This window comes from Sorghum bicolor, chromosome 2 (assembly GCF_000003195.3).
Source record: "Sorghum bicolor cultivar BTx623 chromosome 2, Sorghum_bicolor_NCBIv3, whole genome shotgun sequence".
NCBI classification, from domain to species: Eukaryota; Viridiplantae; Streptophyta; class Magnoliopsida; order Poales; family Poaceae; genus Sorghum; species Sorghum bicolor.
In genome coordinates, this window is record NC_012871.2 from 13,159,703 (window position 1) to 13,186,143 (window position 26,441).

At 43.7% G+C, this 26,441-nt stretch overlaps 4 protein-coding genes across 4 annotated transcripts; 3 read left to right on the forward strand and 1 right to left on the reverse strand.

Annotated features, from left to right (window-relative positions):
• Window positions 6,000–7,696, forward strand: LOC8084624 (geraniol 8-hydroxylase). The gene is made up of 2 exons (XM_002459667.2): window positions 6,000–6,922; window positions 7,076–7,696. Exons 1-2 carry the CDS (start codon window positions 6,008–6,010, stop codon window positions 7,694–7,696), a joined length of 1,536 nt encoding a protein of 511 aa, XP_002459712.2. The 5' UTR covers window positions 6,000–6,007.
• LOC8084626 (F-box/FBD/LRR-repeat protein At4g00160) lies at window positions 16,693–18,473 on the forward strand. The gene is made up of 2 exons (XM_002459668.2): window positions 16,693–17,768; window positions 17,859–18,473. Exons 1-2 carry the CDS (start codon window positions 16,752–16,754, stop codon window positions 18,213–18,215), a joined length of 1,374 nt encoding a protein of 457 aa, XP_002459713.1. The 5' UTR covers window positions 16,693–16,751; the 3' UTR covers window positions 18,216–18,473.
• LOC8057295 lies at window positions 20,299–21,143 on the forward strand. The gene is made up of 2 exons (XM_021455003.1): window positions 20,299–20,541; window positions 20,622–21,143. The coding sequence occupies exons 1-2, from the start codon at window positions 20,323–20,325 to the stop codon at window positions 20,988–20,990; spliced, it is 588 nt and encodes a 195-aa protein (XP_021310678.1). The 5' UTR covers window positions 20,299–20,322; the 3' UTR covers window positions 20,991–21,143.
• On the reverse strand, window positions 21,643–24,247 carry LOC8057296. The gene is made up of 3 exons (XM_021453394.1): window positions 22,859–24,247; window positions 21,754–22,788; window positions 21,643–21,675 (listed from the first exon to the last, which is right to left on the reverse strand). Exons 1-3 carry the CDS (start codon window positions 24,245–24,247, stop codon window positions 21,643–21,645), a joined length of 2,457 nt encoding a protein of 818 aa, XP_021309069.1.

Consider the following 26,441-nt stretch of genomic DNA (forward strand, 5'->3'; position numbering starts at 1 on the left):
CCTCCACAACCACCATGTTGTGGTCATGCTCATCATCCTCATTTGCGTCAACCTTTGGCACATCATCTTCTTTGGATTTCGCCCCATATTTCTCATTAAGAAATACCCAAATCTCATGGGCGGACTTCATATCCATGATCTCACTAAATATATTATCTTTCATGGATGAGTAGAAGATGTTAGTAGCTTGGCAATCAAGATGTAGGCATTTCTTTTGCGCTTGAGTTGCAACCTTTTTATCAATTGCACAAGAAAAGCCCACATCTACAATCCACCACATTTGAGGAGAAATAAACTTAAAATTGCATTGCATCCAATTTCTCCACCGTGCAAAGTGTGTGCCATCAAAAATGTGTGGACACTCAACATCTAACCCATAAGCCGCCATCCTCTCGGGTCGGTGAAGACCACAAATGAGAGACCTAGCTTTGATACCACTTGTAGGGTCGAGATGGCGGACTAGAGGGGGGGTGAATAGTCCTTTCTAAAAAACTTATCACGCTGGCTAACCGAAACAAATGCGGAATTGAAACTATCGGTCTAGCCAAGACTACACCCCTCTATCTAAGTTCTCTAGCACCTTGTAAAAGATCCTAAACAAGCAAACAAGGTGCTACCTTAGCAAGAGCTCGCCTAACCAATTCTAGGAGCAAGGTCACACAAACCTATGCCACTAGTACTTTGCAAAACGGGGAGCTCCTACACAACTAGTAAGCAAAAGCACAAAGCTCCTAAGCTCACTAGCAATGCTCAATAACAAGGCAACCAATGCCAAATTAGAGAGCGCAAATTACTTAGCTACACAAACTAAGCAAAGTGACTAACAAGGTTACACAAACCAAATTAGTCACACAAGGGAATCTACTTCTAGCTACACAAGCAAGAAGATAACTAGCAAGCTACACAAGCTAACTAATTACAAGAGCAACTACACAAGCACAAGTATATGAAGTAAATATAAGCTTGGGTTAGGGACTTGCAAACCAACGGGAAGAACAATGTTGACACGATGATTTTCTCCCGAGGTTCACTTGGTTGCCACCAAGCTACGTCCCCGTTGTGTCGACCAACACTTGGTGGTTCGGCGGCTAAGAGGTGTTACACGAACCTCGTCCTCACTAGGACACCGCAAGAACCTACCCACAAGTGAGGTAGCTCAATGACACGCACAATCCAATAGAGTTGCTCTTCGCGATCCCCGCGGGGTGAGCACCGTACCCCTCACAAATCCTCCTCCGGAGCACCACACAATCTTCTTGCGTGCTTCAAACGGAGCCACAATCCACCAAACCGTCTAGGTGATGGCAATCACCAAGAGTAACAAGAAATCCCCAATCACAAAGATTTCCTAGTGCCACCAAATGCAAATAACGAATGCACACACTAGGCTCTCACTCCCTCACTCAAAATAGCACCAAGCATGAGAGGGAGAGGAAGGGGAAAAGGTGGATCTTCAACCTCTCATCCACACCCACAAAGGGCTCTCAATCTCTCTAAGAAATTTCAGCTCAAATCCATGGGAGAGAGAGAGGAGAGGAGGAACCCTAACTTGCTTGCTCTCCTAAAGTGAGAAAATGGGGAGAGAAGTGAGGAGGAAGAGGGCAGCAGCAGCCCCAAATACCTCAGCTCGCGCTCCCAACGGTCAGATTCAGCCTCGCAAGAAATTCCAGTGCGGGTAGGAAATAATTCCAAGCAAACACACATTTGACCGTTGGCGTGGGTGAACTCCAGTTTTGAAAAATATCCAGTGCGGGGCAGCTAAAATTCCAACCGACCCCTCTCTGTTGCAAGCACAAATATTAGAATATCCAGGTAGGGTAGAGAATAACTCCGATCGACCCCTTGCTGTTTGGGCAAGACTAATAGCTCGGTTTTCCAACTCAAAACCCCCTTTTAAAGTGCTAACTTTCCCACCAAGTACCAAAAACAATTGAGCACTTAAGTTAGCATTTTCACAAATAATTTTTAGGGCTTTCTCAAGTATTCTCACCACGTCACTAAGCACAATGCATATGCAAAAGAAACTCACACTTAGTGGCACTAGATAACCATTGCAATTAAAGATTTCCCCTCTTTATAGTACGGTTATCTATCCTAAATCCGGTCAACCACTTCTCTACTCAACTTAGACCGGTGAAATGAAATGCCCTATAGGTTATACCTTTGCCTTGCGTATTTCATTCCATCTCCTTCGATGTTGATGCAACACATGCACCAACCAATCACAAATGATATGATCCACTTCATATCATCACATGACCGTATTGGTTCATCGATCTTGACCTCACTTGCTCTTCACCATTGCCTTGGTCCATCGGCGTCAAGTCTTGCTCAAGCTTCACCGTCACACGCGGTCCCTCGCTTCAAAGCCTCTGACTTGCCCTTCACATTTGCAACTAGTCCATCGAGCCAAGCCTCATCTTGATCTTCTCCACCTTGGTCACATGACTCCATGTCATGTCTCATATGCAATGAGTTCCTTTATCATCACATATCCACCTGTGGACTAATCTCTTGTATATCTCACATAAATACTATTAGTCCACCTAAGTTGTCACTCAATTACCAAAACCAAACAAGGACCTTTCAGCTAGGATGTTCTTAGGGTTATAAAAATTAGACACATGCAAATGCGTAATTAATTGAGTAGGTTTATAAGGAGAACCCATGTTATACTTGCCTTCGGTGAAGGGAAGATGCTGCTGGTCTTGCTGCTCTTCGGAGTAAAATGGATCACCCACGGTCACGTCGCCGTCTGTGCTCGATCGGCACCACACAACAACACACATCCAGGATCAAACATACAAGCAAACAATCCTTTAATTAGAACAGTACACCAACAGATCAAAAACAAAATAAAAAGTTTAAAAACAGACCCTACGTCTCGCTACGATCACATGGATACGAAGATCACGAAAATCGGAACTAAAACGACCAAGTTACGAATTTACGACGATTTTCTATAGCAATTTAATTAATTAAACCTCAGCCTAAAAATTAAAAATTTCAAATTGCAGTAACAATGGACCTAGCACGTAGAGAATTTAAATACGAATCTAACGCAATTTGAACGGGTCAAATCAGAGCTAAAACGAATATTTTATGGCCAAAACAATATAGTGGCAAATCTGTAAATAAAATAGAGTTTAAACGGATTTTAAATAAATACAAAAAAATCCTGGAATTCTCCCTAGGACTGCGGGTGCAAATACAAGGTTCCAGGGGGTTTCTTTAACAAAATGGACCCCGAAGGGGTATGGATCATCTAGGGCCGTTGGATTAGAATTCAACGGATGAGAAGAGGGAAGGGGAGAGAGGGGCGGCGCTGGCGGCCGGAAGGGGGAGGGGAGACGGCGGCCACCATAGCCGACGGTGAGAAGCTCTCCGGCGAAACTCGATAGGGCTCTACAGAGCGTGGTTTTCAACTACGAAAGCACCGGGAGAGAGAGAAGGACGACGCGAACCCAACCATGCCCTCTGCGCGGCCGGGGAGAGACCCGAGCGGCACGCTCCATGGCCTACGGCCACGGAGCTCGCCGGAGCACGCGGCTAGCACGGTAGAGAGCACCAAAACACGTAAAATTTGATCGGGAAGTGCACGGGGGAGAGGTGGAGCTCACCAGCGCGATGAACGGGGTCGGAGGAGGCTCGGTTTGGCCCATTGGCGCTCGGTGAATCGCGGCGACGCTCTTGCGGTGGTTCACTGCTCGCGGGGGAAGGACAGGGGAGAGAAAGGAGTGGATTGAGAGCGGGGGAATTGGCTTGGGCGCGGATGCTCGTCAAATGAGGCTGAACGCGAGGAGAACGTGGGGAAGTGGCAGCGGGGAGCGGGCGCGGCGCCGGTTTCCATCCAGAGAAAGGAGAGAGGGAGGGGGCGGTTGGAGGGGATGAAGCTGACAGGCGGGCCCGGCCTGTCAGCGGGAGAGAGAGAGAGAGGGGGGAAGGGGGGGTGGCCGGCTGGGCTGGCTTGGGCCAAGCAGGCCGAGAGCGGGGGGTAGGGGGAGAAAGGTGGATTTTTCCTTTTTATTTTGAAACTCATTTTCAAGAACATTTGCAATTTGAATTTTGAACAAAATTTTCTTTTGCAAACAAAAATTCACACATCACAAAATAAATGTGCTGTAGCATGAATGCATCAAAAATGTTTTCTAAACTTATATTAAATTTTTAATTCCCCAAATTTAGTTATTTTTCCTATATTTTGATGCTCATAAATATTAATTAATTTAAATCAAATTCATCTATTTTAAAAGAAGACAAATTTTTGGGTGTTACGCATGTGAGTTTCTTCTTTTTTATTCTTTTCTTCTATTCTTTTTTCCTTATTTTCTTCTCTAATCTTTAGAAAATTGACTATTGTCCTTCTAATTAATTATTTTTTATTTTATGTTGATGTTTTGTTTTTTTATTTCCTTTACTTTATGGTCTATGTGTGATGTTCATGTAGTGTGTATATATATATATATATATATGACGTTTTATATTTAAGAGTGTTCACGTCGTATAAATAGAATGTTCTGGTTATTAATTTCATTTTCTTTTCAATTTTATTTTATTTTCCACATTAATCATAGCATTTGCTATAGTTTTTCCTATTTTCATCACAGTTATCATGAATGTAGAATTCGCTATCCTAAATCTAGAACATTGTTTTTCTAAAACTAGAACATATGTCTTATGAAGGCAAAACATTATTTCGTGGACTTTGAACACCACATTTGTTCAATAAAAAAGAACATTCTATCTTTATAAAATAAATATCCATCAATCAAATTATGTCCAAATATATCTACGTAAGATTTTGTTTTAAAAAAATCTTACAAGAAAGACTGGTACAATCTAAATTCAATTTGAATGCTCGGTTTAGGCCCACTACCTAAAATTTTTTCATCCATCCCATCGAATCTTTGGACACATGCATGGAACATTAAATGTACATAAAAAAATAAATTAATTACACAGTTTGGTTTAAAATCGCGAGACGAATCTTTTAAGCGTAGTTACTCCATGATTAGCCTTAAGTGCTACAGTAACTCACATGTGCTAATGACAGATTAATTATGCTTAATAGATTTGTCTTGCAGTTTTCTGACGAGCTATGTAATTTGTTTTTTTATTAGTATCTAAAAACCTCTTCCGACATCGTTCCGACATATCCGATGTGACACCCAAAAAATTTTCATCTCTAATCTAAATAGGGCCTTAGCACCTATCGCTCTTTTAATTCCTAAAAAGTGTGACGTCAGAACGTTAACATTCAGAACGTTAACATAAATTGTACGTGCTCTCCATGCAGATACACAGGTCTTGTTTAGTTCCGAAAAGTGAAAAGTTTTCGGTACTGTAGCACTTTCGTTTGTTTGTGACAAATATTATCCAATCATAGACTAGGATCAAAAGATTCGTCTCGCGATTTACAGCTAAACTGTGTAATTAGTTTTTATTTTCGTTTATATTTAATGTTTCATGCATGTGCCATAAGATTCGATGTGACGGAGAATCTTGAAAACTTTTTGGTTTTCAGGGTGAACTAAACAAGGCCACAGTCCTGTTGCATGCGATGCGACGCGGTCACCTGCGTGTGCAGGCCAGGTCTAATTAATTACTCCCTCCGTCCCTGAAAGAATCAATTCCTAGGATCCGTGCCAGTCAAATTTTTTAAAGTTTGACTAACTTTATAGAAAAGAGTAACAACATCTATAATATAAAATACACATTATATGAAAATATATTTTATGATGAATCTAATAATACTAATTTGATACTATAAATCTTAGTATTTTTTCTAGAAATTTGGTCAAAGTTTAAAAAGTTTGACTTAAAGACAACTCTAGAAATTAATTCTTTCGGAGACGGAGAGAGTAATTAATTACTTCGGAGGCCGGCGCGTGGCTGCGTATCACTATAAATTCATGCCCAAGCTGTTCGTTTTCATATATACTGCTTTCCTGCTTGCAGAGAAACAAAACCAATCAATCAAACAAAAATGGCTTTCTTCCTCGTGTGCATGTCGATGCTCCTGTTCATCTCCATCTCCTCCTACGTCTTCCAGCTGCTGGCCGACCGCCACCGCCGGCTTCCTCCGGGCCCCAGGCCACTCCCGCTCATTGGCAACCTCCTCGACGTCGGGAGCGAGGAGCTGCCGCACCGCTCCCTCGCGCGCCTCGCCGGACGCCACGGGCCCCTCATCACGGTCCGGCTAGGCACGCTACTCACCATCGTCGCCTCCTCCCCGTCCACCGCCCGCGAGATCCTGCAGACGCACAACGGCAGCCTCACCGGCCGCACCCCGCCGGACGCGTGGCGAGCTCTGGGCCACGCTGCCAACTCCGTCTTCGTCCTCCCGCCCGGCCGCAGGTGGCGCGCGCTGCGCAGGATCGGCACGGAGCACCTGCTCTCGGCGAGGCAGCTCGACGGCGCTCGCGTCCGGCCGCTGCTGCGGGACGGGGTCCTCGACCTCGTCCGCCGCGTGTCTGAGCTTTCGGCGGCGGAGGCGGAGGCGCCGGTGGAGGTCGTGCACGCCGTGTTCGCGGCGCTGATGGAGCTGCAGTGGCGCGCCATGTTCTCGGCGGGGCTAGACGACGCGGCGGCGCGGGCGCTGCACGACGCCGCGCGGGAGGCCGTGGCGCTGTCACTGAAGCCCAACGTGTCGGACTTCTTCCCGGCGCTCGCCGCGGCCGACCTCCAGGGCGTGCGGCGGGGCTTCGGGAGACGGATGGCGATTGTTTACCGGCTGGTCGACGAGGAGATCGAGCGCCGGACGCGGCACCGGCGAGAAGCTGCTGGTGCTGCCGGCGGTGTCAGCTCGTGCGAGTCGACGAAGGACCTTTTGGACGTGATGCTCGACATGTCGTCGGAGCGAGGGAAGGACGACGGCGTGATGATCAGCGTCAACAGAGATGTGATGAGAACATTTCTCGCGGTAAGCACACCAAACGCTTTGTGTCAAACGATACGTGTCGATCGACCCACGTATCGTGTGTATGATTAATTTGCGCGTGTGTGATTAATTAGTAACTATGCCGTGGGTAGCATTGTTCAACTTTTTGGCGGTAACACCACATTGACATTACAGGACATATTTCTGGCGACTGTGGATATAATATCGAGCACAATCGAGTGGGCAATGGCGGAGCTCCTGCAGCACCCAGACACCCTGCGGAAGATACAGCAAGAGCTCCGGAGCGTTCTCGGGTCCAAGCCGTACGTGGAGCACTCCGACGTCGGCCGTCTCCCCTACCTCCGGGCAGTCATCAGGGAGACGCTCCGGCTGCACCCGGTGGTGCCGATGGTGCCGAACGAGGCCGAGCAGACGGTGAAGATCCATGGCCACACCGTGCCCAAGGGCAGCACCGTGCTGGTCAACATCTGGGCGGTGCACCGCGACGCCGGGGCGTGGCCGGAGCCCGACAGGTTCTTGCCGGAGAGGTTCCTGCAGCCGCGGCACCGTGAGACCGGCTTCGTGGGCACGACGGAGTTCGAGTTCATCCCGTTCAGCGCCGGCCGCCGCGCCTGCCTCGGCCTGCCGCTCGCCACCAGGATGCTGCACGCCATGCTCGGCTCGCTGCTGCTCCGGTTCGACTGGGCGCTCCAGCGGGAGGCGATGGAGAATGGCGTGGACATGTCCGAGAGTCTGGGGTTGACGATGACCATGGCTACCCCGCTCAAAGCTATAGCCAAGCCGAGGAGTGTGTGACCACTGACGAGAGACGCCTGTATCACTGTATGTAACTGCTGCTGCTTGTGTGGGTCTCTTGTCCTCTATGAACGTCGTATACTACATGTTTGGAGTCTAAAATACTCCTAGGAAATTTGGTTTATTCATCCTAATTGTTGCAAGTAATTTCCTCTGATAGATCTGTTGTTGTGTTATACCATTGCTCCAGTGATAATGTGCGCGTACTTCAAATGGAGGTAAATCTCTGATTCTGACCATATCTACAGTGTCATATTTCAGCTGCCAACGACTGCTCTTTTGTGGTCCATTTGGACTAAACTGAATGTTAAAATCCTTTATCTATCTCTAGAACTTATGGTTGCCATTAGAAGTCCTACAGTACCTGTCTTGACTCTTGAGTGCTTGGTCCATTTGTATCGATGACATTCCGTCTGATTTAATATAAACCGCCAAGATTGTGGGCATAGTTTTTAAGGTGGGAAGGCGAGCTGCGGCGCTCCACCACCGTACCTTCCAGACACCTAGGCAAGTTAATTAGGCGCTCAGCAAGGCGACGCATATATATATGCTCTAACCTTTCATAGAACAATATAAGCATACATATACATACCTTTCTGCTGCCAATTCTGGAGCCCATGTAGCAGTGATCCTCCTGTTTCTAGTTGTCTTCTTCCATGTGCCATACAACTCCTAACAAGTTTCAACATATGACTCATTAATATAATTATGTAACAGAAACATTTTGTAATCTAATCAGATTAAATATGAATAGTGAAATACCTTTTGATGATCTAAGCTCTTTTTTCTTCTCCCAAACAGCAAGCTGCATATACAATAAAGAATTTAGCAACAACAAGGAAATTTAGCAACAGAAGATACACACAAGCAAATACCAATATATTATCATTACATCAGCCCATAAACTTAGAAAAAAGTCTTAGTGGCATAGTTAGCCACATTACAAATATTCCAGAAATTAATATAGATAAGACATAAGAGTCTTAGTGGCATAGTTAGCCACATTACAAGCAGTTCACAAATATAACTAAGATAGTCTTAGTGGCATAATTAGTAGTCCATAGCCACAATACATAACATAGCCCAACCACAAAAAGTTAGAGTCTCATATTCTCATGGCATGCTAAGTAGTGCACAAGTACAACACAAAAGTAATTTTAGTGCAGATCTGAAATATGCTAGAAGCCAACTCTCAATAGTCAATATCCATCATCAAACTCATCAAGGATGTTTGGAGCCTCCATGTTTTCGCTACCACCATTGGAGCCATTGGGATCCTGCTCACAATCACTCACATCAGCATCATCATGTGGATCTTCATCTTTCTCTTCTTCATTGGACAAACCCAAGTCATGTGGATCTCCATATCTTGCACGCTTGCTGCTGGCATTCCTTGGAAGATTGCGGCCTCGCAGCGAGCTTGATGCACCAACAGCTTCATCCACATGTTCCCATGTAAGGCCATTACCATTGTCATAGTTGTCACACCCACGGACACCTTGAGGATGAACATAGGAGGAATCAGCCCACTCATTGTCCCAGTCAAACTCCTCAATGACCAAAAGATCAAAATTTTCCGGATCAAAATTTTCTCTTTTTTCTCATGCCATAACTGAAACCTTGTCTTCATCTTCCGGTTGTATAGGAAACAAACACAATGTCATTCAATCTCTTATGCAGCAACCTATTTCTTTTCTTTGTATGCATCTACAAAAGAAGAACGGGAAAAGAACAAATAAAGTTGCCAGTAATTGGCTAGTTGAGAACAAATTAATTAGTAGAAGACAGGGACTAGTGATGTTGGCAATATGCTCACAAACTCAAGTGTACTCTAGTTTCTCTCACAACTAGAGGATGAAGCACAAAGACTAACAATGCGTCTAGCAAACCTTTGAAGCTCAATAGCACAACCACCATATGAACGCCACCAATCAACTATATTGCCAAATACAAACATATATTAGCATTTTGAAAGAAATATACTTGCTGGAATTAAATTGCACATACTAAAACCTGCTGCAATTACAAGAAAACAACACGTACGAAGGTTCGAATTTTGTAGGTTTTGCTTGGCCAATTTGTTTGAGAATGCATCTCCTCTAAGGCCTTCATAGTCCAAGGATTGAGCATCAATCTTGTTTCTAATTTCTTCATCCTCCACCAATCTTTCAAGCACATCAAGAAAACAACCTCTTAACTGTCCAACAATTGCATCATCATTAGCTTGTATGAGAGAATGCAGTCTTCCTAGATTTAAATACAGTGCAGCCACATACAAAGGATGGTCCATTTGTGTCACCCAACGTTTTTCAATGATCTTAAAGATATTCAACACCATCTACCACCCTAAGAACAATAAGAAGAGAGGCTAAAGCTCTAAGACAATCTTTAACTGAATTCCAAAATTCCATAGAGAGCACAGTGTTGTGCACTTCTTGACCGGTTGTAGTTTGTGCCAATTTGTTTCCCATCCATTCTTCACTAACAAATAAAGCCTTCAAAGCATCTCTATGCTTGTACAAACTTTTTAAAGTGAAGAAAGAGGTGGCAAATCAAGTGGCTACATGTATCACTAGATCAACCCCTGTCTTTTCTCTCATTAAACTGAGAATTTTCCCATGCCTATAGATGAAAGTTGTGACACATTTGGCTCTTGCAATGGGCTTCTTAAATTCCTTCAAGTTCCCTATCTCTTCTAGCATGAGATCCAAGCAGTGTGCAGCACATGGGCTCTAATACAGTGTAAATTATTTCCATTAGAATTCTACCAGCTGCCTTGTAATTAGCCCCATTAACAGTGATAACTTGAATCACCTTGTCTTTCCCAATCTCCTCAATCTTTGCCTCCAACAAATCAGCAAGCATAAATGCATCATGTACCTCACTTGATGCATCAACAAACTCCAAGAAATAAGTCCCCATAGGGCTGTTCACAAGGAAGTTGATTAAATGACGGTCTCTCTTATCAGTCCACCCATCTGACATAAGTGTGCAGCCATACATCTTCCAAGCCTGCTCATGTTCCTCCCTCATAGAACTGGTCAATTTCATAGAATCCTTAAGCAATGGTTCACCTAACATATAGGGAGTAGGAGGCTGGGAACCTGAACCAAATTGTGCAGTTGCCTCAACTGCAATCTCAAACTGTTTTGTTGCTGCTTCATTAAAAGGCCCGCCACACTCATAGAACCACATAGTGCTTCTCTTCCTTGGTCCTTTTCTTGGCTATGATTGTTGGCTGAGAACATCCTTTACGCCTTCCATCAACAATTTCTTCAGGTGTTTTCTGAAGCATCAATTGACTTGTTAGCCTTCGGCTTTGCCTTTGTATTATTTGCTGCAGTAGCCTTGAACAAATAATTTGCACTCCTTTGTTTAGCTGCAGTCCCTAAACTTGGCTACACCTTAGAAGCTTGGGATTCTTCAGGTGCACTTTCTTCAACTTGAACAAATTCAGCTCTAGCTGCTAGGGCTGGCTACTGCATCTATTACAACCACATCTTCTGGTTTCTCGGGTGGCTCAATACCTCTTCAAGGAACAATGGCCTCTTCCTAGATTTCAAGTAAGCTGCAATCTCCTTCCTAATTTCAATGGTGGTGTTAGGACACATTTTTGCATCTCCATATCCACCTGCTAGGTGCTGCTAACCTTTTTATCCCTCTAGAAACCTTAGTGTCACAAAGAGTACATGTCACCTTATCTGGCTTCTAAAGGTTTGCCCAATATCCATACTTCTAGACTAGATCATTTGAGTTGACCTTTCTTGCTTTGTCTACCTCAGGATCATAGTTGTTCTTGTTGACAAAAGGTAGACTTGCCATCCTTTCTTGTTGGTGTGTTGCATAAAAAGAACCAAAAGACTAATTAAAAACTGAGAGTGAGTACTTGATGCAGCATGTAATGGCAGCCAGACAACCAGTAAGCAATTGAGCATTTTTATACTGGTGTTCACCATCAGAGCCTCAGGGCACATATATAATGAGTCAATGACATAGATCAACATAGTATCTCTCTTATGCAGCAAAGTTCAATAAACTAATCTCTTATGCAGCAAAGTTTAGACATCCAACAGACAAGCATGACGACAATAAGTAATTAGGCAACCACATCAGAATAAATAGAAGAAAGAAGCACAACAGAGAGAGCAGAAGCAAAGCATGGGCACGAGGGGGAGGGAGAGCAGAGGAAGATGGGGGAGGGGCGATATACCGGACAGTCGGAGCAGAGTCATGGAAGCAGATGCGCCAGAGTCTGAAACGGATGGAGCGGAGGCTTGTGGTCGAGTAGAGCAGAGTCCCAGATGGAGCAAAGCAGAGGCTCACGGGTGAGTAGAGCAGAGTCGCGTGGACGAGGCGGCCTCACGAGGAGCAGTCGTGCAGATGGGGACGGCCTTGCACGAACCAGATTCCCATAGACGATGGGGGCCTCGTTCATAGCAGTCGTGCGGACAGGCCTCATGCGGAGCAAAGTCACGCGGGGCGGTCGCGCACGCCAGTGCTGGCGGCAGATTTGAGGTGCGTTGCCGCCTACTCCTCTCTTCCTCTCTCTTTCTTTTCCTCCTCCTCCTCCTCCTCCTCCTCCTCTCTCTCTCTCTCTCAACTAACTCGACTAAGACTCGGCGGGAGGTCTACGCGCAGCGTGCTGTCCTTTCCCGCGTGCCCTAATCTTCCCACGTGAGCGCACTGCACACATTTTTTCCCGTGGATTACCGTCTTGTGGCGTCCGCCTAGGGGAGAAGGATGCCTAGGCGACGATTTTTGTTTCGCCGCGGCAACCCCGACGCCCCAATCCAAATCGCGCCCGGATGCCAAGTCGTCGCCTAGGAGACACCTTAAAAACTATGATTGTGCGTACACACGCGTGGGTAAGGAGTCACTCGGTGAGAAAGAACACGAGGAAGGTGAAAAAAACATGGCGTGTAAGATATTAGGTTTTATTACTGGCTCCACCATTGGATTAATAGGAACTACTCCCTCTGTCCCTAAATATATATTGTTTTCGCTTCTCGATAAACAATTTTGACTAAATATATATTAAAAATAATAATGTTTGTGAGACACAACTAATATCGCTGGATAGATATTTTAATCTAGTCTTTTAATAAATATATTTGGAGATAAAAATATTTTACGTATTTTCTATAAATCGTGTCAAAGTTGTCGGCATACATATCGTGGCGACAAACATTTAGGATAGTATTAGATTAAATGAGACTAAGCCATCAACGGTTCAGATATTAGGTGGGTATGTACATCATATTTTTTCAATTCGTTTGCTTCTTTATAATACAGATATAGATAAAGATTCAATGAATCCATGAAATGAAATGTCATAGCTCGTATATTTTTACAAAATGATTGTATTTTGCAGCAAACAACCAATTCCCAAGGCTCTTCACATAGAACCTGCATAGTATTCTGAGTGGTGGATTGTTTTTTAAGAAAAACAAACGGGCGGAAGACAGTGGCGGAGGACAAAAAAAAATTAAGGTATGGCGAAGAAAACAAGTGAAAAAAGAGGTTTTAGGTTTCAGGCGTTACCATGTGGCCGTGATACAAAGAGAAGGAAGTGTCGAACCGTTGGCCTGTTGCAGCCTTTGAAGAGGAAGAACGAAGAAGGGACAGAAGGGTGTTTACAAGCTACGACCAGCAATGGTCGGCGCCCTCAACCCTCACCATCCTTTCACCAGGTCAGCTGCAAATCACGAATTCACAATCGAGAAGACGAAAAGGCGAGATCACGAATTAAGATAAACTGCGTCGTCCGAGATCACGAATTAAGATAAATTGCATCATCAGACTGCAAGTCTGCAAGGTTGGGGTCGGCAACAGGCCAACAAGGTCCTTAGACTATCTCCAATAATGGTCACCTAAAATACAAGACCCATTTGTCCTTTGGCTAGCGCTACAGGTAAAAGGTTCCATACCTATTTTTAGTCTTCTCCAACAACAAGACCTAAAAGACAACACTCTCTGCAAATGGGTCTCGAGGAGAGAGGATACCCAAATTTGGGTTATGCCTCTCCTGATATCTAAAATGGGTCTTCTGTATGGGTACTCTGTTGGAGGCTATAAGTATTGTGTTGGAAACCTATTTTGGGTTTGGGTTCCAAATAAGTCTAGGCTATTGGAGACAGCCTAAAAGCACATTTAGCTAGCCCAAAGGCACAAGCCTACAAGGAAAGGGCCAATTGTCCAAGTAACGTTTCATTGTCCTAGTCTTCTTCCTTCAGCCGCAACGCTGCGTTCATACGTCTAGTCTTCACGATTCAGATAGTGGAACTTCCAAACTGCGTCCATGGCTATTAACTAGTAGTAGGAAGCACTTAGGAGTGGGAATCCGTAGCGGAATCAAGGTAGGGCGAGCGCCCTACGTCGCCCTACCGGGTCCTCCGCCCCTGGCGGAAGAGCTTCCCCACCTAAACTTTTTTCGAGTTCGTGAAGGAGTTAGAGGCGTTACTGTCTAAGATGGGAGACATCTAGGTCTGTTCTTGGACGTTTTTGCCATATGACAAGATCATCGCTGGCCAAAGTTTAACACACGCCTACTGGAGGAAGCCTCACTTCTGAAAATTTCACCGTTTCTGACGTCCCAAATCCACCATAGTAGAGTAAGGAGAACAAACGGCCACAAGCTTGCATCCAAATGAGTAGGGGTATGCACAGTCCAGATGTCTGTATCCTCCATTCAGCTGCGGCCTTGTTTAGTTCTAAAAAATTTTACAAAATAAATACCGTAGTACTTTCGTTTGTATTTGACAAATATTGTCCAATTATGAATTAACTAGGCTCAGAAGTCGTCTCGTAAATTACAGGTAAACTATCTATATTTATTATTTAATGCTTTATATATGTACTGTAAGATTTGATATGACGAGAAATTAAAAAAATTTACAAAACTTTTTAGGAACTAAGGCCCTGTTTAGTTACCCACCCAAAAATTTTTCATCCATCCCATCGAATCTTTGAACACATGCATAGAACATTAAATGTAGATAAAAAATAAACTAATTACACAATTTGGTTGAAAATCGCGAGACGAATCTTTTAAGCCTAGTTAGTCTATGATTAGCCTTAAGTGCTACAGTAACCCACATGTGGTAATGACATATTAATTATGCTTAATAGATTTGTCTTGCAGTTTTCAGACGAGCTATGTAATTTATTTTTTTATTAGTTTTAAAAAATCTCTTCCGACATCCTTCTGACACATCCGATGTGACACTAAAAAATTTTTCACCTCTAATCTAAACGAGGCCTAAACAAGACATGCATTGTGGATCGGAGTCCAATCTTGGACCAAACTGTAGCGTTTGCTGGACATTGGAAAAAAAAAACATGCTTCCGGTCTTCAACATGGTGGGAGCAACGGCTGCAGATCCGCAGATGTCATCTTCTAGGATGTGCTTCACGAAGAGGTTGGAAAAAATTTTTAGGTAACTCTTTCATTTGTATTTGATAATTATTATCTAGTCGTCTCGTAAATTACAAACAAACTGTTCAATTAATTATTTTTTTATATATATTTAATGCTTCATACATGTGTCTAAAAATTTGATGTGACAAAAATCTTAAAAATTCTTGGAATTTTAGGTTGAACTAAACAAGACCCAAGCAAAAATCTTAACTTTCTTACGGACTTGTGTGCTCCAAATTAGCGACATCCATGAATATCCTCTAAAATTTTTGATATTTTTTATTTCATCATTTCAAAATAGTTGAGATTTTGTATTTTGCATTGCATGCTAAACAAGTCTTTACTTTAGGTGAAAATTTATCTCTTAGGCCCACTTTAGGCACTCGAGACTCTTTCACTTGTAGCAACTCAAGAAAACCTCACCAAATATCAAGGGCACTTTGGTCTATTCCATCATCTCCACCTCTATTCAAACAGAATTTAGGCAATCAGCCAAACGCTCGCAGCAAATGATTTTGTTTCGTGTAGAACCGTTTCTTCGGAGAATCTGAATTCTCCTCGAATCTAGATCCTTATCAAATGGATCTTTAGGCCTTGTTTAGTTTCCAAAATTTTTTCTTTGTGCTAATGTAGCATTTTTATTTTTATTTGGCAAATATTGTCCATTCATGGACCAATTAGGCTCAAAAGATTCATATCGCGATTTACAGGTAAACTGTGCAATTATTTTTTTCGTCTATATTTAATGCTCTATGCATGTGCCACAAGATTTGATGTGACGGGGAATTTTGAAATTTTTTTGGTTTTTGAAGTGAACTAAACAATGCCTTAGTTTGTCAAATTTATTCTATATATTTAGAGCATCTCTAGAAGTTTGATAAAACAACTTTCTATCTTAATTTTTCAGCAAAAAGAAAAAAAATCTTCTCCAACAGTTTGGTAAAAGAGGTACTTAAAAATAAAAAGTTGTCAAATATTCTTCTTAACTCATAAATTTGCAAAGTGGAGAGAACTCACTATCCCTCTAGTAGAAGATATGATCATCAGCTCTATAGTAAACCAAAAATGACAGATAGATGTGGACCCTACTGTAAATTTTTAAATTTTAAAAAACTACTAAATTTTAAAAAACTACTATAGATTACTGTTAGAGAAGAACAAAATTTAAAGTTACTATTTCTTTTATTAACTTGCTAAATCTATTAATTTAGCAAGTAAATTATATCAACCCCCTAAAGATACTGTTAATTGTGCTTTAAATTGTATGTTACAACTGTCCCTTTAATAAGGCAATTGTTTGGTTTGCATCCATAAACTTTTATTCTCGTCATATCAAATATTAGAATATATACATGGAGTATTAAACATAGATTATTGACTAAATTTAAAACACAGATGGAGTATAAAGTAATTTGCGAGACAAATCTTTTAAAATAATTGAATACTAAATGCTAAATAAAATAAAACAATATCTATTAAACTTTAAAGCCTCACATCAAACACCCCTAAGTTTGCCACCATATGGTTGTGTGTTTATAAAAAAAGAAATCTGATGATAGATTTAACTTCCATCACATCACCAACGGGAGTCGAAAATGTACCGCGGCGTGCGCTAATCCACTTCCTTTCATCCCCAAAATGGCGACCACTGCCTCAGCGAATCCAATCTCTGCCATCACCGCCGCCGGCAACGACGATGAGGACCCCGACCTTATCAGCCTCCTCCCGGACTGCATCCTCACCACCATCCTCTCCCTCCTCCCCCTCCCTGCGGCCGGGCGCACCCAAATCCTATCCCACCGCTGGCGCCGCCTATGGTCCTCCGCGCCACTCCACCTTCTCGACTCCCACCTCCCCGTCCCCGCCTCCTCCCTCTCCGCTGCCGTGTCCCGGATCCTCGCCTCCCACCGCGGCAGCGCCGTGAGGTTCCATCTCCTCACCGCCCGTCCCTCCGCCTCAGACTTGGACTCCTGGATCCGCTCCCTCGCCGCCAAAAACCTCCACGAACTCGTCCTCCGGCCCCCCTCCGACGAGGCCCTTCGCCTCCCTCCGTCATTCCTCTCCTTCCGGTCCCTCCGCACCGCGGAGCTCACCAACTGCCGCCTCCCCGAGGAAGGCACCGGTAGCGGCGAAGTCAATTTCCCCCACCTCAGCGAACTCACCCTCCGCCTAGCCAGCGTCCCCTCCGCCGCCGCGCTCCATAGACTCCTGGTCGGCTGCCCCGGGCTCGCGAGCCTGTCGCTCGACCGCGTCTTCGGCTGCCGGACCCTCCGCGTGCGGTCCAGGAGCCTGCGCAGCCTCACAGTGTCGGTCTCCCTGACGCGGCGGCGCGTGCAGGAGGGAGGCGGCGCCGAGCTGGAGCATCTCGTCGTCGAGGACGCGCCCGCCCTGGAGAGGCTGCTGGCGCACGACATCAACTGGGGCCCATCGATAAACGTAGTGCGTGCGCCGAGGCTGCAGATGCTCGGCTACATGGGGATCGGGATCCCGGAGCTGCAGCTTGGCTCGGCATTGTTTCGTTCCATGTGCGCCGTTCAACTGGCGGCGGAGCTCCGGTCTGTGAGGACGCTGGCGCTGGAGATGCCGGAGCCGCAGCTGAAGCCTGTGGTGGACTTCTTGAGGTGCTTCCCTTGCTTGGAGACGCTCTATGTCACGGTAATTCTAGTCATCCTACCGAAAATGGGATTCATTGTTCATACCTTGTTAAAGCTTGTGCTGATGAATTTTGCTATTGTTGTGTTGCAGTCTCACATGGTTGCTCCCCAGATCATGAAAATACTGAATCATGAAATGGATGATGATCGCATAGAGTGCCTCGGCCATCACCTCAAGGAAGTGGTGCTGAAAGGTTACAGGGGGCGAAAACATGAGATGCAGCTTGCCACTTTCCTTGTTCGTCATGCAAGGGTTCTACAGGTTCTGAAATTCTTGTGTGAAAATGAGTGCAGCACTAATTGGTTGACAAAGCAGAAAAGACAGTTACAGGTGGACAGCCGGGCATCTTTGGGGGCTCAATTTGTTTTTGAGAAATTTAGCAAGAGCTACATCAGGTTTCTGAAAGCAGCGAGTAACATTTCTTTAGTTGATCCATTTGATACTTAGTAACCCTGGGCTCTTTATAAATGTTTTCTTCATTTTCATATCATTAGTTTTATTATCACAAAGATAGAACATGGGATCCTTTTCTGCACACTGGATGAAGCGAAGCGTGTGCAAAACTGTAATTTGGATTAGACTTGACGGAAACTTGCATGAATTCTCTTTGAAACCTGATTACCTGAAAGAAACATTTGGAGAACTGTTGTCTTATGCTATCCAGTTACGAAGCAGATCCTGCTGGCTAGTTGGGCTCACATTTTCTGTCTGATGGCATGCATATGGTTCAGCTAAAATGTGTGAACCTGTAGCTTGTTTTATACTTGACATAAAACTGCTGTTAACTGCCAATGATATCATGATATAGTTGGATATTATCATGTTTGATTCAGAAGAGCACTGACTTGTTTTAGGTTAGTTGTATGTGTGTGATTCTTCCCTTATTTATGGCCTCTGTAAATGCTTTATTTTCAGTTGAGTGAAGGGCGACAAAGTCATTGTCGGAAGGATAGTTTTGCTCTGAGCAATCATTATCGTCTCAGTGTTTTTGTTTTTCTTCGGCCTCAGTTGAAATTGTTGTCTTTTTGTGCACCGTGCCTTCTGAAGCAGTTGCCAATGCAAAGTGTCTATTATTCACATTTTCATTTAGAGGCACAGTAACTAACTGCATGTTTTACCAAAGGTATGTCCATTCATAATAATTACAGCCAAATGGCATGTTTTTTATTATTCAAACTAAAAGAACATTGACCTGTGAGCAGAATGAACCAAAAGGCAGGAATGACATAGTTGTCTTGAAACTATCAGATGATCATTGACCATCTTGAGTGCAGAATCGTAACTATTTCAGTTGATGTGGTAATACTGAACATCAATGGTCCTACATGTATCAGAAAAGAAGAAAAATTGTATCCAAGGACTACGCAGGTAGGACATATATAGAGCGGACCACACGGCACACGCATGGCTAAAATGGGTGGTACAACACCTACAGAGCCCGTTCGGTTAAGCTGAAACCTGGCCAGAAATAATTCCAGTTGACAAAACCTATTCAAATTAAAATACAAATCCAGCATGGAATATTTCCAGGGAGCCAATGAGCCATTCCCTTCAAACGAAGGGGTCCTAAGGCTTTGTTTAGTTCGCGAAAAATTTTAGATTTCGCTACTGTAGCACTTTCGTTTTTAACTAGGCTTAAAAGATTCGTCTCGTAAATTACAGGAAAATTGGCTATCGGACATGCAAAGTGGTGACCATTGCTGGAAGACACTTTTTCATGTAACACTCACCACCAAAACAATTGCCATTTGTAAACCATAAGGCCAACGACTATGAAATTTTAACAGCAACAAGATACGATAGTTATCTACAAATCATCTAATACTCACTTCCATAGAAAATCTCGTTAAGGACACGAAATCATGTCCACCAGCAAATCATGGCTGTTAAGGTTGCTGGTGGACGTGATTTCATGTCCTTAACAAGATTTTCTATGGAAGTGAGTATTAGATGATTTGTAGATAACTATCATATCTTGTTGCTGTTAAAATTTCATAGCCATTGGCTTTATGGTTTACAAATGGCAACTGTTTTGGTGGTGAGTGTTACATGAAAAAGTGTCTTTCAGCAAATGCGTGCCACTTTGCATGTCCGGTAGCCAAATGCCCCTATCTTTTTTATCTATATTTAATGTTTCATGCATATGCTGCAAGATTCGATATGACGGGGAATCTTGAAAATTTTTTAAAACTAAACAAGGTCTAAATAGGAAAGGAGCACTCATCATATTGGAAAAAGTCTAAATAACCCCCTGAACTATCAAGGGTAGTCTAATTTTGGGCTTGACCTACAAAACCGGGTAAATGGGATATTAAACTTTCGTTTTTGGTTTGATTTACCCCCTGGGTGGTTTTCCAGGGCGGTTTAGGCTAGCGTGGCGGCCAGCGTGGCAGCCCAGCTAGAGGACGGCCCATGGGCCTTGAAGACAGTCGCCTCTCCCCTCGTTTCATCCCACCCCTTTCTTTCCCCACCCCTGCCGGTCGCCTCTCTCTCCCCCCGCCGGCGAACTAGGTTTTGGAGGTCACGACACTTCTTGTTGGTGCCAGCTGCTGCCATGGCGGAGTCAAGCGCGCGTTCTTCTCGTGGCTCGGCTTCTGCAGGTCGTGGCGGTGGCGGCGGCTACGATGGCCTAGGGTCGCCGGTGGCGTACCGCGTGGGCCCCCTGGACTACACGCCGGCGAAGTACTGCTACTGCCAGCTGAAGGCTTGCCGCTGGATCTCGTGGAGTAAGAAGTCCCCGGGGCGGAGGTACTGCAGATGCCAAAGGAGCGGGGTAAGTTTGTTTCTCCTACATTGGCATCTGTTCTTTGATGCATATCGAAGTTGTTGGATGATTGGTTGAAGTTTGTGCAGACTGTTGCAGAATGTGCCTACTTTGTCTGGGTTGATGATGAACCAACTGAGTGGTACTTAGAGCTTATTGGTGATCTGCGTGATGAGGTGTGGAGGATGAGGAAGCAGGTTATGGAGCAGGGGGTTGATGTTGGGTATGTCAGTGCAATGGAGCATGTTCAGCAGCTTCAGAAGGTGAATGAGTTCTTGCAAAACGAGCTCATGAAGAAGGAATCAGAACTTAAAGCTAAGGTCAAAGCTTTGCAGATGAAGGACAAGGAAATAGAAGAAGGCAAGAGCAAGAAGTGTTCTACTGAGTACTTTAGGTTGTTGTGTTTGTTCTTCATGGGTATGGTTGTTGCCATGGTGTGTAATGGCAAGATTGGATGATAGATGTCAAGTCCAGTAGTTGTAGTTGTGTGTCAGTTATCTGTTGGACCTAAGTAGCTCTAGCTTTTGGATGGTGTGTAATGCCATATTTGCAATGGGTTGTAATGACTTTATGCAGCTATTTGATGTTAGAATGAACCTGTGCTCAGATCATACTTGTTTGCTTATTCACTTCTGAGATGAAAATGTGAGATGAAAAGCTAGATGCCATGAAGGCTTAATAAAGTAGATGTTCCACAGACTTAGAGTACATAGTTTCAGCTGCTGCTACTACATGCAGTCTATGGTTCTGTGACAGAAAGATTCCTATCTTACAAACAAAAGATTTTTGTCACAGAACCAAAGCATTTGTAGCTCAGATCATAGATTGTTCAAGCATCTGTTCATGCTCTTATGTTACCAGCCAGAGTTACACACAAACCACAGTTACACATAAACTAAACCAAAAGTGTTGCACATCAAACACAACAGGGCTTCAGTAGTTGTCTCCAAACATGAGATGAGCCAGTCTTCCACTTGAACTTCCCCTTGCTCTTCCTCTTCCCCTTGCACTTGAACTTCCCCTTCCACTTGAACTTCCCCTAGCTCTTCCTCTTCCCCTTGCAGGAGTTGTGGCACTTGAAGTTTGGCTTGCAATTGGGGCTTGACTGCTTTAGGTTGGAGGAGCACTTGCTTTGGACTTTGCCTACATATGTATTAGAATATAAGACACTAGTACAGTACAAATGTATTACAACATAACACTGTACTTGCAGATTCTTACCTTCTTAGTTGTTGTCTTCTTGGTGCCAGCACTTGCCCCAGCACCTGCTGCCTCTGCCTCCTTTCTCTTCCTTTTCTTCTCTCTGGTGATGTGAGCCATGTTTTTGTTGGAAGCTTGGGGGGTTTTGGGACACCTTCTTGAGTTGTGATCACCTTTGCCACACAACCTGCAAGTTATTTTGATACCAACCTTGCTCAACTTTACTCCTTTAGGTTGTTCCCATTCCTCCCTCTTCCTCTGTGTCTTGGGCCTTCCAGGCATCTTCACATATGCTGGTGGAAGTGGCCTAGGCATGTCAGATATTGGCCAATTTGCTGCACCCTCTACAGGCATCAAAACATGCTCATAGGTCCTCATGTATGCTTCTTTGCTGAAACAAGAAGCAATGTAATCTTCCAAGTTCTGGTGCCCTTTGTAGATTGAGCTAATAGCATGACAACATGGCAACCCTAAGAGCTGCCAGTACTCACAACTACATTCCCTAGTGAGCAACTTCACAATATACTTCCTGTCTTCCCAGTCTTGGACTTCATAACCATCTGCCCCATTCCATAACACAATACACTTGCCAGATAACTCAATGTTCATCTTCAGCTTCTTAAAAACATTTGGACAAATGTTACAAGTCCACTTGTCAGCTCTTGCTCTATTCTCTTGTATCCTAACCATCAGCTTCTTTCTTATGGCCTCACACATAGAAATCACTGGGTAGAATCTGGCTTCCATGATGCTATGGTTGAAGCTCTCACACATGTTGTTATCCACTGAATCACAGTTGTTGCCACGCCTGAAGTAAGCCCTACTCCAGTGCTCTGGTGACGTTGCCATCATGTCTGCTGCACCCTCAGGAGTGTCTTGAGCAAGGTAGGCCCTGTACACATTGAAAAGCACCCTGTTTGAGGCTTTGGCACACCTCCACCATTTCTTCTGTAGTTTCTTGTCGGTATACTTCTTCCTCCAGTTGGCATAGATGTGCCTAGCACACATTCTATGTTCTGCAGCAGGAATTAACTCTTTGACTTCCTTCAAGAGACCCTGCAAGCAAAAGAAATTAGGTAACATCCAAAATTACTTGTTCTGCATATTAGATAGTAGTCAATCATACCTTCTGCTGATCTGAGATTACCACCCACTGAAGCCCTCCATTGTTGATATTGAGATCCTTCTGCAGCAAGGACAAAAACCAGTACCAACTATCATAGTTTTCTATTGGAACTGCAGCCCAAGCTATTGGGTACATCTGGTTGTTTGCATCTCTTCCTATTGCACACAGCAGATTACCATTGTGAGCACCTTTGAACCAGCAACCATCCAGGCCAATAACCTTTCTACATCTAGCCAAGAAGCCTTTCTTCAGAGCATCAAAACAAACATAAAACCTCTCAAAGACTTGGTTGCCCTCTATGTCAGGGACCAGGTAGACAACCACAGTACTACCAGGATTGGACCTAAGTAGCTCTAACTGATAGTCATATATCCTGCTGTACTCTCCTGACATAGCATCAAGTGCTTGCTTCTGCACCAGAGACTTGGCCCTCTTGCACTTTGAGATAGACACATCAGCAAGAAAATCCTTGAGCACAGCAGCCTTAATGAGACCAGCAGACCAGGTAGGGTTGTCTTTGATCTGATTGTAATAGTGCTTAGCAATTACAGTGGAGGTCACTAGGTTGTTGTCCCTCCTGGGTGGGCAAGTGTGGACATCTGAAAATGTGACCACCTTAAACCACTGAGACCTTGTAGTCTTTGACCCATATATCATCCAATTGCACCCAATCCAGTCACATTTTGCCCTCACCCTCAACTTTTCATCTATGTCAAACTTCAGTGATTTGTGTGCCTTAAGTCCATACTTGACAAGGGCATTCTTGAACTGCCTGCTGTCAATGAAAGCCATGCCAAGTGAGAAAACTGGAACCTCTGCCTTATGGTCAAACCTATTTTCCAATGTCTTCCACCTTCTGATCTCCCCATCACTGTCCTCCTCATATGAGTAGTCCTCACTAGAGTCAAGAAAAGGACTTCCAGGTTCATCCAAGTTTGGTACTTCATCAACTAAGTCCTCTGCCCTTATTTCACCAATTGGCTTGGCATGCATCCCTAACTTCTTTGCCTTAATGTTTCTCTTAATCTCCCTAGCATAGTTCCTATACTGCAAAGCTTCTTCATCCTCTGCACTGCTGTCTTCCTCTGGTGGCAGCTTGTAATCTTCATCTTCAGAAGAGCCTTCAGCACTATCCACCTCATCCACATCCTCTGCTTCTTCTTCTTCTTCTGCAGGAGCTTTGCCTTTGCCTTTATCATCTAGTTCTGTAGGTGAGTTGTCATCATCAGTAGGATCTTCAAGGAAATCTTCATAATTCCCATCATCTACTCCTTCATCATCTACTCCTTCATCATCCCCAAGCCAGATGTCTTGATCATCTGCTCTCAGCTCTGCAACATCCTCAGCATACATATCAACACATTTATATCCAGTGTGTTGTTCAGCCATAACTCTACACGAATCATCATCCACCAACAGCATGAGACCATTGGTGATATGCTTCCCAGGAATCAGCCAGTACAACCTCAACACACCAGTGGAATTGTAGTGATCAGATAGGTGACCCAAGATCTCAAAATAGGATAACTTGTCCATGTCAATCCAAGACTCAGCATTGTCTCCTCCAACATAAAACTGGGCACCACCCACACTAGTAAAACTACCACCAAAATGAAATCTTATGCAAATACTATCATCCATCCTGCCATGAACACCAGAGAACCACTCAGAACATTTGTACTGAAATCCTACGGTTTATACAAACCCTAACAGTACGTCACCACAAACTAAATGCAAAACAGCATCACAGAAACATGGACAATGGTTCATAACTCAACCGGATCCAGTACTACAACCACATTGAACCCTAATTTCGCCGATAAACAAAACCCCAATATCCGCCCTAACCATATCCGCGCGGTGTGACACAACGAGAAATCACTCCAAGACCAAGAAGGAGCTACTCCCCTGACCGACGAGCAGAGGTTCCTTCAAGGTCCGGTGCGCCCGATCATCGCCGTCGTGCCGTCCGAGTCGCCGGTGCTGAAGGAGAAGAGTCGCCTTTTCGATAGAGAGCGCGGGGGAGGAAGCGTGTGGGAGAAGAGTGAGACTAATAGAGAGAGGGAGGCCGAGGGGCGACTGTCTTCAAGGCCCATGGGCCGTCGGCCGCCACGCTGGCCGCCACGCTGGCCTAAACCGCCCTGGAAAACCACCCAGGGGGTAAATCAAACCAAAAACAAAAGTTTAATGTCCCATTTACCCGGTTTTGTAGGTCAAGCCCAAAATTAGACTACCCTTGATAGTTCAGGGGGTTATTTAGACTTTTTCCTCATCATATTCCTGGTGAATCCTCCTGTGTCGTGTTGTTCTGTGCCTGAACCTAAATCCCGGCTTCACCAAACGCAGTGTCACTCATAGCAGTCGGGTAAAGTGCAGGTAAAGCATTTAAGCCTCTATTTAGATTGGAGATAAAAAATTTTTGGATGTCACATCGGATGTGTCGGGAGGGGTTTTTAAAAACTAATAAAAAAAAATTACATAGCTCGTCAGGAAACTGTAAGACAAATCTATTAAGCATAATTAATCTGTCATTAGTACATTGGGGTTACTGTAGCACTTAAGGCTAATCATGGAGTAACTAGGCTTGAAAGATTCGTCTCGCGATTTTCAACCAAACTGTGTAATTAGTTTATTTTTTATGTACATTTAATGTTTCATGCATGTGTCCAAAGATTCGATGGGATGAATGAAAAATTTTTGGGTGGGAAACTAAACAGGGCCTTATCCTCTCGCAAGTATATTTTGTTTAGTTCCCAAAAAAATTTGCAAAATTTTTCAGATTCTCCATCAAATCGAATCTTTAGACACATGCATAGAGTATTAAATATAGATGAAAATAAAAACTAATTGCACAGTTTGGTCGGAATTGACTAGACAAATCTTTTTTGAGTCTAGTTAGTCCATAATTGAACAATATTTGTTAAATACAAACGAAAGTGCTAGTGGGATTTTGGAAGTAAACGAGGCCTTAGTGACCTAGGAACTTTTACATGCCCGCGACCGTGAGCATAACCATGGGTAAGATTTTGTACCTGCTTTTGTGCCCGGTGGGTACTCAGCAGATTTCAGGTACCTGTAGAGTATATTAAACTGGCCTAGTAATGGGTTGGGTTCAAATAGGTTTAATGGGTTGGGTTGGGTTAGATTTAATAGAAAACTGGGTTGGATGGTTTCTTTTTTTGGGGTTTGAATGGGTTGAACCCATGAGTTGATGTTGAATTTTTAATATATCATAGAGAATCTTCAATAAACTACATTATGTATGTATTCATACTTGTTTATCGGTTTGAGTATGTATATATAACTATTACTCTGTAGCTGGCTACAAAATAACTTATTTTGTAGTCATTTTGAGTTACGATATTTACTATATTAATTTATAAGATTATAGTAACTCCTTACTAAGTGGTTTACTATAATATTACGGTAAATATCCCCATGTGTTATAGTAACCTAACTATCGTAAATATGTATACATATTATCGTAAATTAGTATATAAAATTATCGCAAATCGAGGTGGTTACAGAATAACATATTTTGTAGCTAGCTATAGAGTATACTCTCCCTTATATATATATATAT

What these genes read in the sequence shown, in the direction of transcription:
- LOC8084624 (XM_002459667.2), top strand. Translation starts at nt 6,008, where the DNA reads ATGTCGATGCTCCTGTTCATCTCCATCTCCTCCTACGTCTTCCAGCTG. An exon ending in TGATGAGAACATTTCTCGCG is followed by an intron (nt 6,923 to 7,075) that starts GTAAGCACACCA and finishes TTGACATTACAG; the next exon opens with GACATATTTCTGGCGACTGT.
- LOC8084626 (XM_002459668.2), top strand. Translation starts at nt 16,752, where the DNA reads ATGGCGACCACTGCCTCAGCGAATCCAATCTCTGCCATCACCGCCGCC. An exon ending in TGGAGACGCTCTATGTCACG is followed by an intron (nt 17,769 to 17,858) that starts GTAATTCTAGTC and finishes GTTGTGTTGCAG; the next exon opens with TCTCACATGGTTGCTCCCCA.
- LOC8057295 (XM_021455003.1), top strand. Translation starts at nt 20,323, where the DNA reads ATGGCGGAGTCAAGCGCGCGTTCTTCTCGTGGCTCGGCTTCTGCAGGT. An exon ending in GCAGATGCCAAAGGAGCGGG is followed by an intron (nt 20,542 to 20,621) that starts GTAAGTTTGTTT and finishes AAGTTTGTGCAG; the next exon opens with ACTGTTGCAGAATGTGCCTA.
- LOC8057296 (XM_021453394.1), bottom strand. Translation starts at nt 24,247, where the DNA reads ATGGCTGAACAACACACTGGATATAAATGTGTTGATATGTATGCTGAG. An exon ending in TAATCTCAGATCAGCAGAAG is followed by an intron (nt 22,789 to 22,858) that starts GTATGATTGACT and finishes TTTTGCTTGCAG; the next exon opens with GGTCTCTTGAAGGAAGTCAA. An exon ending in AGAAGACAACAACTAAGAAG is followed by an intron (nt 21,676 to 21,753) that starts GTAAGAATCTGC and finishes ATACATATGTAG; the next exon opens with GCAAAGTCCAAAGCAAGTGC.